Source organism: Macaca nemestrina, chromosome 10, assembly GCF_043159975.1.
Source record: "Macaca nemestrina isolate mMacNem1 chromosome 10, mMacNem.hap1, whole genome shotgun sequence".
Lineage (NCBI taxonomy): Eukaryota > Metazoa > Chordata > Mammalia > Primates > Cercopithecidae > Macaca > Macaca nemestrina.
In genome coordinates, this window is record NC_092134.1 from 125,580,358 (window position 1) to 125,596,280 (window position 15,923).

Consider the following 15,923-nt stretch of genomic DNA (forward strand, 5'->3'; position numbering starts at 1 on the left):
GAGAGGATGCTGAAGGTCATTGTCAGACAGAGAAATAACAAAACAACTTGAAATGTTTGTGTTGCCACAGTGTAAATGCCTCTGCACTTCCACTTACTCAAGTCTATTTTTAGCCACATTTTTTTTTAGTTAATTTGTGAAAGGAACTGACTGAAGGGCTGGATTAACATCCAGCATAACCAACTGCAGAATATGGAAACATGCATAGAAGTGGGAATCCAGATCCAGAGTTAACCTGGAGATGATATGCCGTAGGGGAATCTGCAGAAAACTCGGGAGGGGCTTCAGATTTTCACAGAGAATCACAAAAGGGATAATGCAACCTAGGTGTCCATCAATATGAATTGGATAAAGACAATGTGGTAGCATACACCATGGAATACTACGAAGCTGTAAAAAAAAAAAAAAAAAGAATGAAATTGGGTCAGGCACGGTGGCTCACACCTGTAATCCCAGCACTTTGGGAGGCCAAGGTGGGTGGATCACCTGAGGTCAGGAGTTCAAGATCAGCCTGGCCAGCATGGTGAAACCCAGCCTCTACTAAAACTACAAAAAGTTAGCTAGGCATGGTGGTACATGCCTGTAGTCCCAGCTACTCAGGGAGGCTGAGGCAGGAGAATGGTTTAAACCCCGGAGAAGAAGGTTGCAGTGAGCCGAGATCATGCCATTGCACTCCAGCCTAGGTGACAGAATGAGACTCCATCTCAAAACAAAAAGAGAGAGAATGAAATCATGTCCTTTGCAGCAACATGGATGCAGCTGTAGGCAATTACCCTAAATAAATTAACACAGGAAAAGAAAAACAAATACCACAAGTTCTCACTTATAAGTGGGAGCTAAACATTGGGTACATAAACACAAAGACAGCAACAATAGATATTGGGGACTATTAGAGGGGGCAGAGAAGGGGAGACAAAGGTTGAAAAACTAATGGGTACTATGCTCACTACCTGGGTGATAGGAACAATCATACCCCAATAGTATCTTGGCTTATTGCTTTTCATTGTTCATTGAATTCCCAGTACATTAAAACATAATATCTAAAAAGAGATGGCAGTGGGGAGAGGGACAGAAAGAGGTTCCTACTCCTCCAGACTGTCAACATTCTTATTTTGAATCTTACACAAAAATACCTAATTCTTCAACCTTTTACATGAGTTGACAGTCTCTCCTATGGAGATGATAAAACTGTAAGAATCTACTGTTCCCATTTTACCTCCTCCCTGCCATTACTTTTGATACATCCCTATATAAAGCAATGTCATTAACTCCAAGAAAGTACAGATAAAAGTACAGTATTGCAAAATTGGCAATACATACAATTGCAATGATACTTGGAGACTTTCAGATGTCCAGTTTTCTGTAATTGTCATGTGGAGTAGGTAAGAGGCCTCACTTTTTTTGTTCAGTCTCCAAGACCCTGAGGCATCTTCACTGAGCTCCTTGCCAAAATTGTTTCATAAAGTAAGTAATTTCAAGAGACACTGGTTTACCTGCGTACACGTTCTACTCTGTCATCTGTTCGAAGATACTTCTTGGCATTTTCTCCTTTGCCAAATGTTACACAGTCTTCTGGATTGGCAAAAACCTATTCCAAATACCAATAAAAAGAAACTTATTTCAAATACTGGCCAGGAGTAATAGCTCACACCTGTAATTCCAGCACTTTGTGAGGCTGAGGCAGGATTGCTTGAGCCCAAGAATTCAAGACCAGCCTGGGCAACATAGGGAGCCCCTGTATCTACAAAAATTTGTTTTAAATAGCTGGGCATGGTAGTGGGCCACATGCCTGCAGTCCTAGCTACTCAGGAGGTTGTAGTGGGAGGATCACTTGAACCTGAGAGGTTGAGGCTGCAGTGAACTGTGATTGCACCACTACAATCTAGTCTGGGTGACAGAGCAAGACCCTGTCTCAAAAAAAAGAAAACAAACCAGCAAATAACATGGGGATATTCTACCTAGTAAGTTATTTGCATTTTAGTGGAAGAAATATAGACATCCAGGTTGGCCCATTTGGAGCAATAAATCAAACACAAGAGGAGAAGAAGGCATCTATAGTTAAAACTGAATTTTTATTAACAATGCAAAGTTGTAAAAAGAGAAGCATAAATAAGAACTCGAACAAAAAACAGTGAAAAAAAACAGAGAAAAGGAAGCAAATATGGGGAAAGGCATAATTCTAAGTCATCATTGACCATTACTATGGTTCACTGGTATCTTTTTCACAGTGATGTTGACATACCTTCCCTCAAGTGTATTAACATTTCCAAGTGATTGGCTCATCTGAAAGTAATATGTTTACCTGCCAACGGTTTTAGAGAACCAGCAAGAAGCATAAAGGAGTAAGGGATGGGAAAGGTGTCTTGTACTTTGTCAGAACATGTGTACCTCTTTTCTTTTTCTAAAGCAGATAAAACTTTGGGTTGAAGAATACTGTATAATGAAATTTGAGAAGCTGAATTGCATTCCTGGGAATAAGAAGTACACATTCATGTATTTCTTCCTGCAATTATTATGCTCTTTGAAATAGCTTCCCCATCCCTTGAAACTTGAAATCTGCATTTAAAAAATATTTAAGCATGAGCCACTATTTAATAATTTATGGCAGAGAAAAACACAAACTGCAAAATTAATCTCATATGTTTTCTATTTTTTCTTAATAGGATGTGAACATTATATTAGAGATAAAGATGTTGAGAACTGATACACAGGGCTGGGATACTGCTCATCAGTTTTCCTCAACATCTTTATCTGGAACAAGTATTCCAGATAAGGTTCTTAAGGTCAGGCCTGTCTGTCTTGTTCATCATAGTGCTCCCCTAAATAACTGCCTGGCACACACTAGATGTACAATAAATACATGTTGAATATAGAAATAAATGTATTAAAATGGAAAGAGCATGAGATTGGATTTCATGCAATTTCAGTTTGAATCTCAGTTTCACTCTTTATTTGTATGTAACCTTGGGTAAGCTATTGCTAAGGACTGAATTGTGGCCCCCCCAGATTTGTATGTTAAAGCCTACTGTTCAATGTGATAGTATCTGGGATATGAGGCCTTTGGGAGGTAATTAGGTCAAGAGAGTGGAGTCCTCATGAATGGGATTAAAGTCTTTACAAGAAGAGGAAGGAGAGAGTTTGCTTCCTTCTCTCTCTCTCTCTCTCTCTCTCTGCTCTGTTCTGCCAATGTGAGGATACAATGAGAAGATGGCCATCTGCAAGTCAGGAACTGGGCCCTCACTGAACACCAGATCTGCTGGCATCTTGATTTTGGAATCACCAGACTCCAGAACTGTGAGACAAATGTTTGTTGCTTAAGCCACCCAGTCTATGGCATTTCATAAGAGCAGCCCAAAGGGACTCAGACAGCTACTTAACCTCTAAGTTCCCCTTCTATATAATGGAAAGACGAATCCTAGTTTCACCTGACAATGCTAACAATTGTGTAAAATGACTCTATGACCAAGTACACATAAAAAGCATCATGGCTCCCAGAACTCTACAAATGTGAATTCCCTTCGTCTTTTCTTATGAGACAGGGTACATTTCCTTGATGACATTCTGTTCCTAGGAGTCAGTGTGGACCTGGAAGCAGACAGCCACTTTGTTGCCTGATGCTGCAACACATCAGCTAGTGACAGACTTAACCATGTGGGCATGTGCCCTCCATTAAAATGCAAACATCCTTCCATTATACCGCAAAGTAGTAGGCCAGGCCCACGCTTGTAATACCAGCACTTTGGGAGGCCGAGGTGGGCGGATCACCTGAGAGATCAGGAGTTTCAGACCCGCCTGGCCGACATGGCGAAACCTCATCTCTACTAAAAATACAAAAATTAACTGGCCTGGTGATGCATGCCTATAATCTCAGCTACTCGGGAGGCTGAGGCATGAGAATCACTTGAACCCGGGAGGCAGAGGTTTCAGTAAGCCGAGATCCTGCCACTGCACTCTAGCCTGGGCAACAGAGTGAGACTCTGTCTCAAAAAAAAAAGATAGTAACAAGGAAACACCTTAGGGAAGACTGTGACCTCTGAATAAAATCAAGGCTCTAGAGGACAAAACTCAGGACAGGTCCTAAGAGAGAAACAGATGGTCTCCAGGAAGAAGTTGCTGAATGGGCACAGGGACTACACCAGTGAAAATATTTTAACTTTGCAAAGGAAGCCTTGCTCTACGCACTTCAAGCAGGCATAAACCCTGCTTGAATACAGAATATATGCTTCAGAATCTGTCTACCACCTTCCCCACATCTGCACTAAAAAAAAAAAAAAAAAAAAAAAAAAAAAAAAAAAAAGTCATTCTTATAATGCTGGGTAGAAAACCTTAAAAAGTCAGAGGTACACAAAATTCAAAAGGTTCATATCATATGAGGCTCACTTTGAAAGTAAGAACTTTAATTCTCAGCCTTTTTCTTCTTTTTCTTTCTTTTTTTTTTTTTTTTAACCAAAATCATACCCTTGACCTGTGCTAGCACTGAAAATACCAGTTAAGTGTCTGGAAAATGATTGTTTTCTAAACCCACATTGGCAAAATTAATTCCAAAATGTGAAAACTTTGATATTCCAGAATATCTCATCTGCCTTAGCATAATGACAAAAGGTAAAAGTCATTATGAAAAAACCATTTACTAGTTTCTAGGAGAAAGTGACTGTTCCATAAATACATCAGATCCATCTGTGCCAAACGATTGCATACTTCACTTACAGCATAAAACAGTGTGATATTGGGCTTTACCAAAAATTAAAAAAGGAAATTAAGAAAACTGCTCTCCAGAATTCCAACTCCTAAAAGTAAGAAAATATTACCTCCAAATTTCTTACCTTTCTTGTCATTCTATAGAATGCAGTTGTAGCACTCATAAGCATCATTTTTGAAAGAATAATTGTTGCATAGGAGGCAAAAGCCATGAATACTTCATCGTCCATTATCTGGGTGAGGTCAACCATTTTTTCAATTTTGGTCTGGACTCTGAAAAAGACTTAAATAAAATGGGAAAAAGCAGACATAAATACCCAAAATAACTGGAAGATCATTTGATGTTCTTATATTGCAGCATTAACTATACTGTTCTTAAAAATATCTTGGACTATTTGCAGAAGAAATGATCATTTAGTTTCTAAAATATCAAAGTAAATAGGGGCTGAATGCAGTGGCTTATATCTGTAATCCCAGCACTTTGGGAGGCCGAGGCAGGTGGATCACTTGAGGTCGGGAGTTTGAGACCAGCCTGGCCAACATGGTGAAACTCCATCTCTACTAAAAATACAAAAATTAGCCAGACGCAGTGGCGTGTGCCTGTAATCCCAGCTACTTGGGAGACTGAGGCAAGAGAATTGCTTAAATTCAGGAGGCGGAGGTTGCACTAAGCCAAGATAGGGCCACTGCACTCCAGTCTGGGCGACAGAGAGAGCTTCTATCTCAAAAAAAAAAAAAGTAAACAATGTTATATTTTATTCAGTTCTATATTATTAAGTTTGAAGACATCAAACAAGTACTACTTGAAAAAAAGGGTGCACTATAGGCAAAAATAAATAGCGAAAATGCCCTAAACATAGACTAACATCACATACTTGCATTGAGATTAACTGTAAGTAGGTTGAAAGCAAAAGACCAGAGGTCATAGACTGGTCTCTTTGGAAACGTCAAACTATGTATCTAGTAGCAGCACTGAACTTAGGAAAGCCTCAGTTCTTATATATCCTGCTTTGGAGATCCATCTTACAACTTGTTGTCATTTTAGTAGTATTCAAAACTGTAGACTTCAGGATTTGAATTCCAGTCCCACCATTTAGCTATTAACCTTGCTTGAGGGATTCAGTCTCTGAGACTAAATATCTTCATTCTCAAAAATCAAAATAGTAGGCCTGGGGCTGTGGCTCATGCCTGTAATCCCAACACTTTGGGAGGCTGAGATGGGTGGATCATGAGGTCAGGAGATCAAGACCATCCTAACACGGTGAAACCCCATCTCCACTAATAATACAAAAAATTAGCCGGGCATGGTGGCGGATGCCTGTAGACCCAGCTACTCGGGAGGCTGAGGCAGGAGAATGGCATGAACCCAGGAGGTGGAGCTTGCAGTGAGCCCAGATCACACCACGGCACTCCAGTCTGGGCGACAGAGCAAGACTCTGTCTCAAAAATAAATAAATAAATATATAAATAAATCAAAATAGTAATAGTTTCTAACTTAATGGGTTGCTGTTTAATGTAATTGAGATAAAATATGGACTGGCCCAAGAAAAACCTTCAATAAAGTTTATGATACTCTCATCATGATCATCATCATGATCACTGTCATCATCAATTCCAAGACAAGTGAAGGAGAAGCAGGATAATGGAAACATCAAAAAACCAGGCTTGCAAATGCAAGGTAAGGAATTGCCATTTATGGTACTTTCATCAGTGTAATAGGGAAGGAGAATTAGCTTTTCGTGATCCTCGAGTCATTTCGCATTCCAAAGTTACATTCAACTAAAAGCTGTTGAGTAGAGGAATGTAGCTGTGTCTGGAGTTGGAAGTATAATTGGGAATGTGCTGAAGAGGAAAGCCAAGACACATTGGTAATACTGAAGTCAAAACAGGTAGGAATTTAGGGTAAAGTTTAAAATGTAAATTTCCAGTCCTCTGACGTTATTCTTTGTAACCTCCTTTTGTTCTTTCATCAGCCCTGCTATCTACTTCTCTCTCTTCCACAGAAACACACATCTTTTCTCAGACCCAAGCTTAGATGCTATTTATCCAGGTTAGCATATAGTACTATCTCTTCTAGATGATGTCCATTCCCACCTTTAAAGTTCAACCCCGCATGTGTCCTTATTAGCCTGACATCTATCAGATGCAGTCTTTCTATCCATCTTACCAGTAATCTATATACATTTATATGTATCATTATTGGTCATATAGCCATGTTTGTGTTGCTGGTGAATGTGATTAAAAACCATATACATATATTTAGCTTTATTAGAGTTTGCTATGTGTTCAACTATACTATGTACGTTATGTACACTTTCATCACCCTTGTTAATCTATTACAATTGTCATAACTGTACCCATTTCAAAAGAAGAAAAAGGAAATTCGAGTTGTTAAGCTGCCAAGCTGGGACATGAACACCCCATACACTTACTACACTATACTCTCTCTTTCAAGAGACTTGATTAATTCTGCTCTCGACTCTTTAATTCTGCTTAATTCTAATTCAACTGACGTTAAGTGAATGCCTACTCTGTGGCTGGCACAAGTAGGCACCCCTTATATCTGTCATCTTCTTTCTTTTTCCAGTTATGTGGTGAGGTAGGTATTATCATTCCCATTTTGCAGATAAAGAAATCAAAGCTACCTAAGTAACCCCTATTTTTGTTTTCTTTTCCTTTCTTGAGATGGAGTCTCACTCTGTCGCCCAGGCTGGAGTGCAGTGGTGCAATCTTGGCTCACTGCAACCTCTGCCTCCTTGGTTCAAGCCATTCTCCTGCCTCAGCCTCCCAAGTAGCTGGGATTACAGGTGCTCACCACCACACCTGGCTAACTTTTGTATTTTTAGTAGAGATGGGTTTCACTATATTTGTCAGGCTGGTCTTGAACTCCTGACCTCAGGTGATCTGCCCGCCTCCGCCTCCCAAAGTGCTGGGATTACAGGCATGAGCCACCATGCCCGGCCCCCCTATTTTTGTTTTCTTAGACTAAAAATGTACGGCTTGGATTTAGGCAAACAGAAACTACATGTGCAAGGTTTTTAAAAAATCCCCTAGATAGCAAATTAATCAACCTCCACAAGTCTCTAGTCTTGAAAGCACAGTATGTTAGATGAGCTCTCAGTGCAAGATAATATTTTCAGTAACATTTAATGTGTCCGCTTTTGTTCTAGTATTGAAGGGGTGAAAGTCATGAATAAACTGCACTGTCTTTCAGAGTGTAGGTAAAGTAATTAGCTTAATTAAGGATCCCTAAGTCCCAGGCCTCTGTACAGAGATCTGAAGAAATACAGCAAGCACGTGAAGTTTTTTAAAATTAAGGTAAGTGTATCAAATAGAAACTTGCTACTTAACAATAATTTTAAAACTAAAACATTCTCTGTAGGCCTCTACACATGTTCCCAGAATGAATTTATTTATTGATGCCACAAAAGTCCAGAGAACTTTTTTTCTCCCCCTCAGTGAAATTGGTATTGAAAGAGTAGAGAAAAAAATGGCAGCCTCCCAGGACTGTTGGTAGGAAAGTACATAAAGAAGTCAGTGGCTGGGAAAAAGGGCAATGGGAGGCCTTTTCTTTAAAAATGGACAACACACAGCGCACTTCACACAGAGTTTCTCAATCATGAAGAATGTGGCTTAACTCCTAAAGTCTGTGGTTTTGGGAGACAGGCCAGCACCAAGCTTCTGACACACACCTGTTGAGTCAATGAACCATCTCTCCAGGGTAACATCTTCCACTTCACAGTACCCGAGAGCCAGGTAATGAGCAGTAAAGGTAAGAACGTTAAGAAATAGTAGTTGTTTATGGCATGGATTAAGGCAATGCTGGTGTAAACTTTTTTTCCCCCCAAAGCTGATTTATCAATAAATTGCCATGAGTTTGCTGCACAAAACTGGAGCCGTTATCATGGTTGGCTCTGCAGTCAAAACAAAATTACTGAAAGCCTTTTACCAGGAAAGGTTGTCAGAAGAGAGAAGAGTGGTCCAGTATAATAATAAATAACAGGATGAAATGTCAAGTGGTTTGAGGATTCAAGGAATGAAGGAGAAATAATCTAAGAAAAGTAAGCAGGGAAAAACACTAATTTGGTTATGAATTATAGAAAATATTTACAATGATGAATCATGTTTGCACAGTGGTTTGTTTGCTCATTGTATTCTCCATTCATTGGCCAGCATGGTAATAGATATCTCCACCTCTCTTACCAGAGATCAGAGCTCTGTCCCCTAATGTGGAGGTGACTTCCTCATAAGAGGACATGGAGTAGAGTGTCAAGTATTCAAAACTCTGGAACTAGATTGGCATTCGGGTGGATCTCGACCCTGCCACTTAATAACTGTGACTTAACTTCTCTGGGACCTCTTCACCTTACCTGGAAAAGGAGGTGAATAAGAACTCCTATTTCACCAGATTCTTGTGAGTCTTAACTGAGTAAAGTTTAAAAAGTGGGGGCCGGGCGCGGTGGCTCATGCCTGTAATCCCAGCACTTTAGGAGGCCAAGGGGGGCAGATCACGAGGTCAGGAGATCGAGACCATCCTGGCTAATACGGTGAGACCCCGTCTCTACTAAAAATACAAAAAATTAGCAGGGCTTGGTGGCGGGCGCCTGTAGTCCCAGCTACTTGGGAGGCTGAGGCAGGAGAATGGCGTGAACCTGGGAGGTGGAGCTTGCAGTGAGCCAAGATTGTGCCACTGCACTCCAGCCTGGGGAACAAAGCAAGACTCTGTCTCAAAAAAAAAAAAAAAAAAAAAAGTAATAATAATAATAATAGTAAATTAAATAGAGATACAGATGCATGGGAATATATATATATATAAAATGTATAGTTTATGGGACATATCTGGCATTTGGAATGTTTAAACCTTTTTTGTTTTTTGTTTTTTTTTTAGACTCTGCCTCACGAAAAAACAAAGCGTTGGGACCCGTTAAATGCTGAGTGTTTGGTAAATAAAAATGCTCGACTTTGGCGCTGTTCTAGGCACTGAGGATTTTAGAATTTTCAAAAAGCTTTTCTATATTTTATCTCACTTGACCTGAAAAACCCCAAGGTAGAGCCAATAACATCTTTTTCTACCTTTAGTATATAAGGAAATCGAGGCCCAGAAAGGTAGTGAGTAATATGACCCAAATTCACAGTGGAGAGACCAAGACTGCAACTTAGTTTTCTCAAGTGTTTAACTCTGGGCTACGCACCATCAAGGCTAAGAATTCTCAACAGCTCTGGTCTTCTGGAGGCCTTTCCTTGTCAAATCTCATTCCTGTTTTGTACCCCTCCCCCAAAACCCCGGTACTATCTATCAGAGAAGAATCTTCACTTCTCAGTTGAGGACCTCCCTTTCCCTTTATAGGCTTTTGGCCAAAATGAGCAAAGTTCTCTTCTTAGGATGAGGTGGCCAGCCTTTCTACATCAATATTGTGAAACACACGAATAATCTGGGCACACATCCCCAGGGCCATGACTCTGCAATTTTGTACCTTCTAAAACTAACAAACACTACACATGAAAGAAAGAAAAAAGATAATTCGGTGGCCATGTTGCTGGCTACTTTAATCTGGAACTCTAAATTAATTCTAGCATTTCCTGAAGGCATTGTGGTGGCTGCAGACTCAGCCCGCTATGCGGTCTCATGCAAAGTGGGGTTCAGAGCCCAGGGGCTGGGGGTGAAATGCTGGTGCCTTTCGGGGGAGTGGTGGGGTGTAAGGCCTTTCTCAGGAAACTGTGCTGACCTCCTTTTCCAATCTCAGGGATTAATACACACCACTCTAAAACAAACCCGTAGAAAAATTTTACTTGTCTGCCACAGGGAGTAATATCCAAATTTGGCCTGATTTGCCTTTTTTTTTTTTTTTTTTTTTTAATTACCAAAGATAATCAGCACACACAGCTCTCTCATTTTGGAAACAGAAGAAGACAACAAAGTCCAGTACTATCCTAAGGCCAAGGAGGGCATATGCAAAAGGTAGGTGTAGGCTGGGATTCGCAGCAGGCTGGGACCCCAAGAAAACTGGGCTTTAATGATTGCTGGCTGAGAGACCGTGGTGTCATACAGCAATGCTTGCTGGGCACCCACTCAGCACTCACTGGGAAAGAAATCGGGGAGAGGAAATAGGGGAATATAAACGCGGAGCTCAGACTGCCACATTTCAAGAGAAGCAGAGAGACTAGAAGACTTACATGTACTCCTCTCTCCTCTGTCCCAGGCCAGCTAGAGCAATGTATGAGACCTTAATTCCCGAAAAAAGAGCTCCCTTCTCCTTTTCTCCTTCCACATGGCTTCCTCCTCCAGACTGGGGAAGTGGGGCACAGGTGAGAACCCTCCCAACGGGTTCACCCTTAGCTCTCCTGTCACTGGCTATAATATCACACAAAAATATTATCATCTAACCCACATCCTCCTGTTTCGATAGCTAACATTATTATTAGTATTATTATTTAGTATTACTTTAAAACTTGCTGATGTTTCTCCCATCAAAGTGAGCTCAGAAGAGTAAATCCTGTCTTACAATAGGCATAAAGGTCATTATGCCCATGAAAACTGAGACACCGCAGGCTTTTGCACTCTTGGGGAGAACAGCAGTCGCTTAAACTACAGGCATTTCCTCCATTACTACAACTTGCACGTGCCTTTTCCCCCTTCCCCAGAGTTCCAGGGACCCTTTCAAAGAGGAGGCTACTTTGGCTTGAAAAGGGAAAGTTTGGAAATCATCACTCAAGCATGAAAAGACTTATTCTCTCGTTTCAGTCTTGGAGTTTGAGAAATGGGAAAACTTACACGGGGACAGAAACACAATTCCCTTTCAAAAGCGATCGATCGATTGAAAAGCTAAGGTTTAGCGGCTAAGTGGAGCCAAGGACTTTCGGGCTGGCAGAGATCCCCCCAAGTCTTCCATCTGCCACCCACCCTGGCCCTCCCTGCCCGCCACCCTCTGCACGCCGTCCCCTTCTCCCCTCCCAGTACGCACGGTGAGGCCGAGGAGGAGGAAGCTGCAAGCCTGTCCCGCCGCCGGGTCGCGCGCACTGCAGGGACTGTCGCCGCGCGGGGCGGACGCAGGCGCCGCCCCTCTCCAGCTAATCTCCTATTAATTAGTCCTCCCGCGTTTAAAGCCCGACCCCAACCTCGCCAAATCCCTCCTCTAAATCACCTGATTTCCCCGCCCAGAGTAACCAGCGTCTGCTGATTCCCTTTGAGCCCTTCTATTTGGCGCCCTTGGAAGCTCTGGTTCCTGAAATGCAAATTCCCCTAATCAGTGGGAAGGGGGACATTAGCCATTGTCTAGCAACTCTGAATCCTCGAACATTTCAGGATTGGGAGAGGGGAAGGAAGGGGAAGGCGGTTAACTTTCAGTTATCTGAAAACGATGAAAAAGATCACGCGGAGTTTTGAAAGTTTTTTTAAAAAACTTAAAAAAAGTTTTTTTCAAAAAAGTTAAAATCTCCACGGTAAAACTAATTGGCAGGCATTGAGAAAATTACCTTCCCTTAGACTTCACCTCCCCTGCACTGGTGGCAAGGCCTCCTTAAAAGGCTGACAATGACAGAATATAACCTTCAGTAAAGATCACTTGCTGTGTTCCAAATTCATGACACCAGACAACTTGCTTTGTCACGATGTCCCCTCCCGTTCAGGGTCCAGAATGAAATTGGAGGCAATTGTACTGAACCAGTTCATTACACAATCAGCTTAGTGTGTTTTTTTACAGGGAGGTTTAGAGGAATGTTTTGGGAAGCCGTAGATATTTAGTCTACTATCAATATCTAGATTAGGGATACTTCCAACCTTCCTAGTCCCCATAGTCCGCACAATATTTACGGATCTATCTTCCATGAGTTTATACGAGAAATGCTTCAGGATTTCTGTTTTCAATCTATATTATTTCTCTTCTAGTGCTAAATCTCAGACACCACCTGTTGCAATGTATACTTCCTTTTTTTGCTCTTAATTTACTCCTTTAGGCTTTAAGGGGTATCTCTAGGACTAACTTTCTAGGATTTGATGGACAAGTTCATGTTCTATTAAAGAAAGAAATAACTACCACTTTAGGAACAGAAATTAATCTAAGGCAGGTCTGAGAATGATTTCTATAGAAGCATAACAGTGGGAGTTTTGGAAAATCTAGCATCATAAGGCATCTGTTCTTCATTTTTATGTCTGTATCTTTTCAAAACTCTACTTATTCACCTATCTTTGTAAAGTATACTAGAATCTGTCTGTAACACTAACTGGGATAGGTTAGAATTTGAGATGAAATAAATCTATTCTGAATTCTCTCCAAAGGAGTTTGGTATTATAAGTATTTAAGACTCTCTTCATTTAGTATAAGGTGATACAGGCCAAATCTTATGGATAACATTGCAGAAAAAGGAAGAGGAGAGCTATTATTTAGATAATTTGGTCTACAGAATGCTAGTTGAATGGTTCTAACATTTTTTTAAAAAAGAAAGTAGCACTTGACTCATCTAATGCTCTAAATATAGAATGTGTCCAAACTATTAATTAATCAATGAATACTCTGTTCCTACGATCACTAAATTATGAACAATTATTGCCTGTTTTATATATATATATATATACACACACACACACATATATGTGTGTGTATCAAGCAATATTATATATATATTATAGATATATATATATATGAGACACTGTACTGGGTAGAATATCAGCACTTGATTTAATTGAATAAACATTTATTAAATGAATGCAATGTACTTTGTATGAGGCTAAAATCTAAAACTAAGATAAATAACATCAAAGAGTTGTCCTCCAGGATTTTATAATCTAGTAAACACAAAGGCCAAAAAGGTAAAAAGTTGCCATTAAGCTTGTGGAAGAAAAGTTTCCATTTAGAAATAAGAATGACAATTGGAGTGTGAACTAGGGCGATAACAGGTAAAAGCTGTAAAAGAATTGACACTTTTTATTCATCTTTGTTATAGGCTCTTAGATGATTGAGGAAGAGAAGGAGTTATTACTTAGCTTAGTTTAGTCTGGGTAAAAGAATGGATTCAGCTTTTCAACCCTTCCTCTCACCATCATTTAAATTCTAGAATACCATCTTTTAGAGAAACTCAATCCAAGCCTCAGAACAAGTAATTCCCTAGTAAATATTACAACAGTTTAAAAGGTCATTGATTTGGGGTGAGGAGAGCAAAGGTCATTCATCTGAAAAAGGAGTCTTTGTCTGTTTTTAAAACAGACAAAGGAAAAATGTCAGAAAGAATTGCCATCACCCTCTGTTAAGGCTTACTGTAAATAGGAAGAAAACAGGTGCCTATCACTCCTCTCAACTATATTGGGCCTTTGTTTTTCCCTAAATCCACAGAACAGGTGCCCTGCCACAATCTGAAACTTACAGTGCAGACCCTACTGGGGGATTTCAGTAAACGTACATAAGAATATGTTTTAAGGTCAAGAGAGCAAAAAGTGAAATAAAAATAAGCAACATTCTAAACCTTAAGGGTTATTTTAGAATTATAATACACTTTAAACATGTATACCAGACTGTTTATTTCTCCCAGTGACCCTATAAGGGAGTTCTTATTTTTCCTAATTTTTAGATAGACACTCTGAGATACACAGCAGCTTGAAAGCTGTGCTAACTTCTGAAATAAACTCTTAACCTAATATTGGCAAGTGGCAAAAGTAGCCACGATGAAAGGAACAGAACTGAAAAATGATAAAAATTATTGAAGCTAATCAAGAGAGTATAGTAAGGGTATAAGGATAGACAAGTGGGTCAAAAGAATAGAACAGAATCCAGAAATAGAACTATATTTAATTGGCCAATTGATTTTCAACAAGGTGCCAAGACAATTCAATGAAGAAAGGAAAGCTTTCAACAAAAAGGACTGGAACCACTGAATAGCCACATGGGAAAAAAATGAACTTTAACCCTTAACTGACACCATACACAAAAATTAATTCAAGCTGAATCATAGACCTCAAGGCTAATACTATAAAGCCTCTGGAAGAAAACCTCGATTATCTTCACAAACTTGGAGTAGGTAAAGATGTTTTAGACAAGATACAAAAAATTATCTATAAAACAAAAAAATCAGTAAGTTGAACATCATCAAAAGACATCATTAAGATAATAAATAGGCAAGCCAGAGACTGAGAGAAAATATTCCCAATACCATGTATCTGACAAAAAACTGGTATGTAAAAGAACACCTATGACAATAATTGAGACAAAAGTAGAAAATTAAAAACAGAAAATATTCAAAATATTTGAACACTCACAAAAGAAGATATACGAATGACTAAGAAGCACATGAAAAGATATTTAATGTCATTAGTCTTCACAGATAGGCAAATCAAAACCACAATGATTTGCTTCTTTCCCAAACTTGCAAAGGCAAGAATTAAAGACAAACAAAATCGAATATTGGCAAAGCTGTGGAGCAAATGAAACTCTCATACATTGCCAGTGAGAGTATAAAATGGAATCAAATAGTAAAACTGTCTCATAGTTTCTTATAAAATAAACATAGAACTGTTTTATAATCCAACAACTCTGCTTCTAAATACAATATTCACCCAAGAGAAATGAAAGCATATGGCCACCAAAAAGATTGTTCAAGAATGATTTTAATAGCTTTATTCATACTTACACCAAAAACTGGAAAAACCGTAATGTTCATCATCAGAAGAGTGTAAAGACAAGTTGCGGTATATTCATACAAGGAAACGTTAACTACATCACATAAAAAAGTAATAAACTACTGCTACACACAAAAATATCTAACTAAATTTCAACATTACATCAAGCAAAAGAAAGCAGACACAAAAGAGTATGATTTCATTTACATTAAATTTAAAAAACCACAAAACTAAGGTATAATAATCAAAATGATAATAGTGGTTGTTTCTAATGGAATAGGGGCAGTGATTGGCTGGAAAGAAGCATGGCTTAGTTTGCTCAGGCTGCTATAACAAAATACCTTAGACTGGGTAATTTATAAACAACAGAAAATTTATTTCTCCCAGTTCAACAGGCTGGGAAGTCCAAGATCAAGGCACCAGAAGATTTGGTGTGTGCCAGGGCTGCTCTTTGCTTGTGAGATTGCTCCTTCCTGCTGCTTCCTCACATGATGGAAGGGGCAAGGCAGCTCCCTTCAATCTCTTTTATAAAGGTATTAATCCCATTCATGACAGCTCCACCTTCATGACTTAATCAGTCCCCAAAAAGTCCCATTTCCTAAGACCATCACAATGGGGA

At 39.6% G+C, this 15,923-nt stretch overlaps 1 protein-coding gene across 5 annotated transcripts in view; it reads right to left on the reverse strand.

The window, feature by feature from the left end:
- The window catches only part of LOC105481596 (microsomal glutathione S-transferase 1), a 30,067-nt gene extending 18,284 nt beyond the window's left edge, over positions 1-11,783 (reverse strand). For 2 of the 5 annotated variants that reach the window (XM_071072158.1, XM_071072159.1), the window contains exons 1-3: positions 11,661-11,766; positions 4,824-4,971; positions 1,494-1,588 (exon numbers count right to left, since the gene is read on the reverse strand). In XM_071072158.1, coding sequence (XP_070928259.1) covers positions 1,494-1,588; positions 4,824-4,949 — 221 coding nt within the window. In that variant the 5' untranslated portion in view covers positions 4,950-4,971; positions 11,661-11,766. Of the gene's footprint in view, positions 1-1,493; positions 1,589-4,823; positions 4,982-10,872; positions 10,892-11,660 lie in introns of those variants that run through there. The other 3 variants (XM_011741299.3, XM_011741282.2, XM_011741290.2) reach the window with 3 other exon arrangements.
- Positions 11,784-15,923: the final 4,140 nt, after the last annotated feature.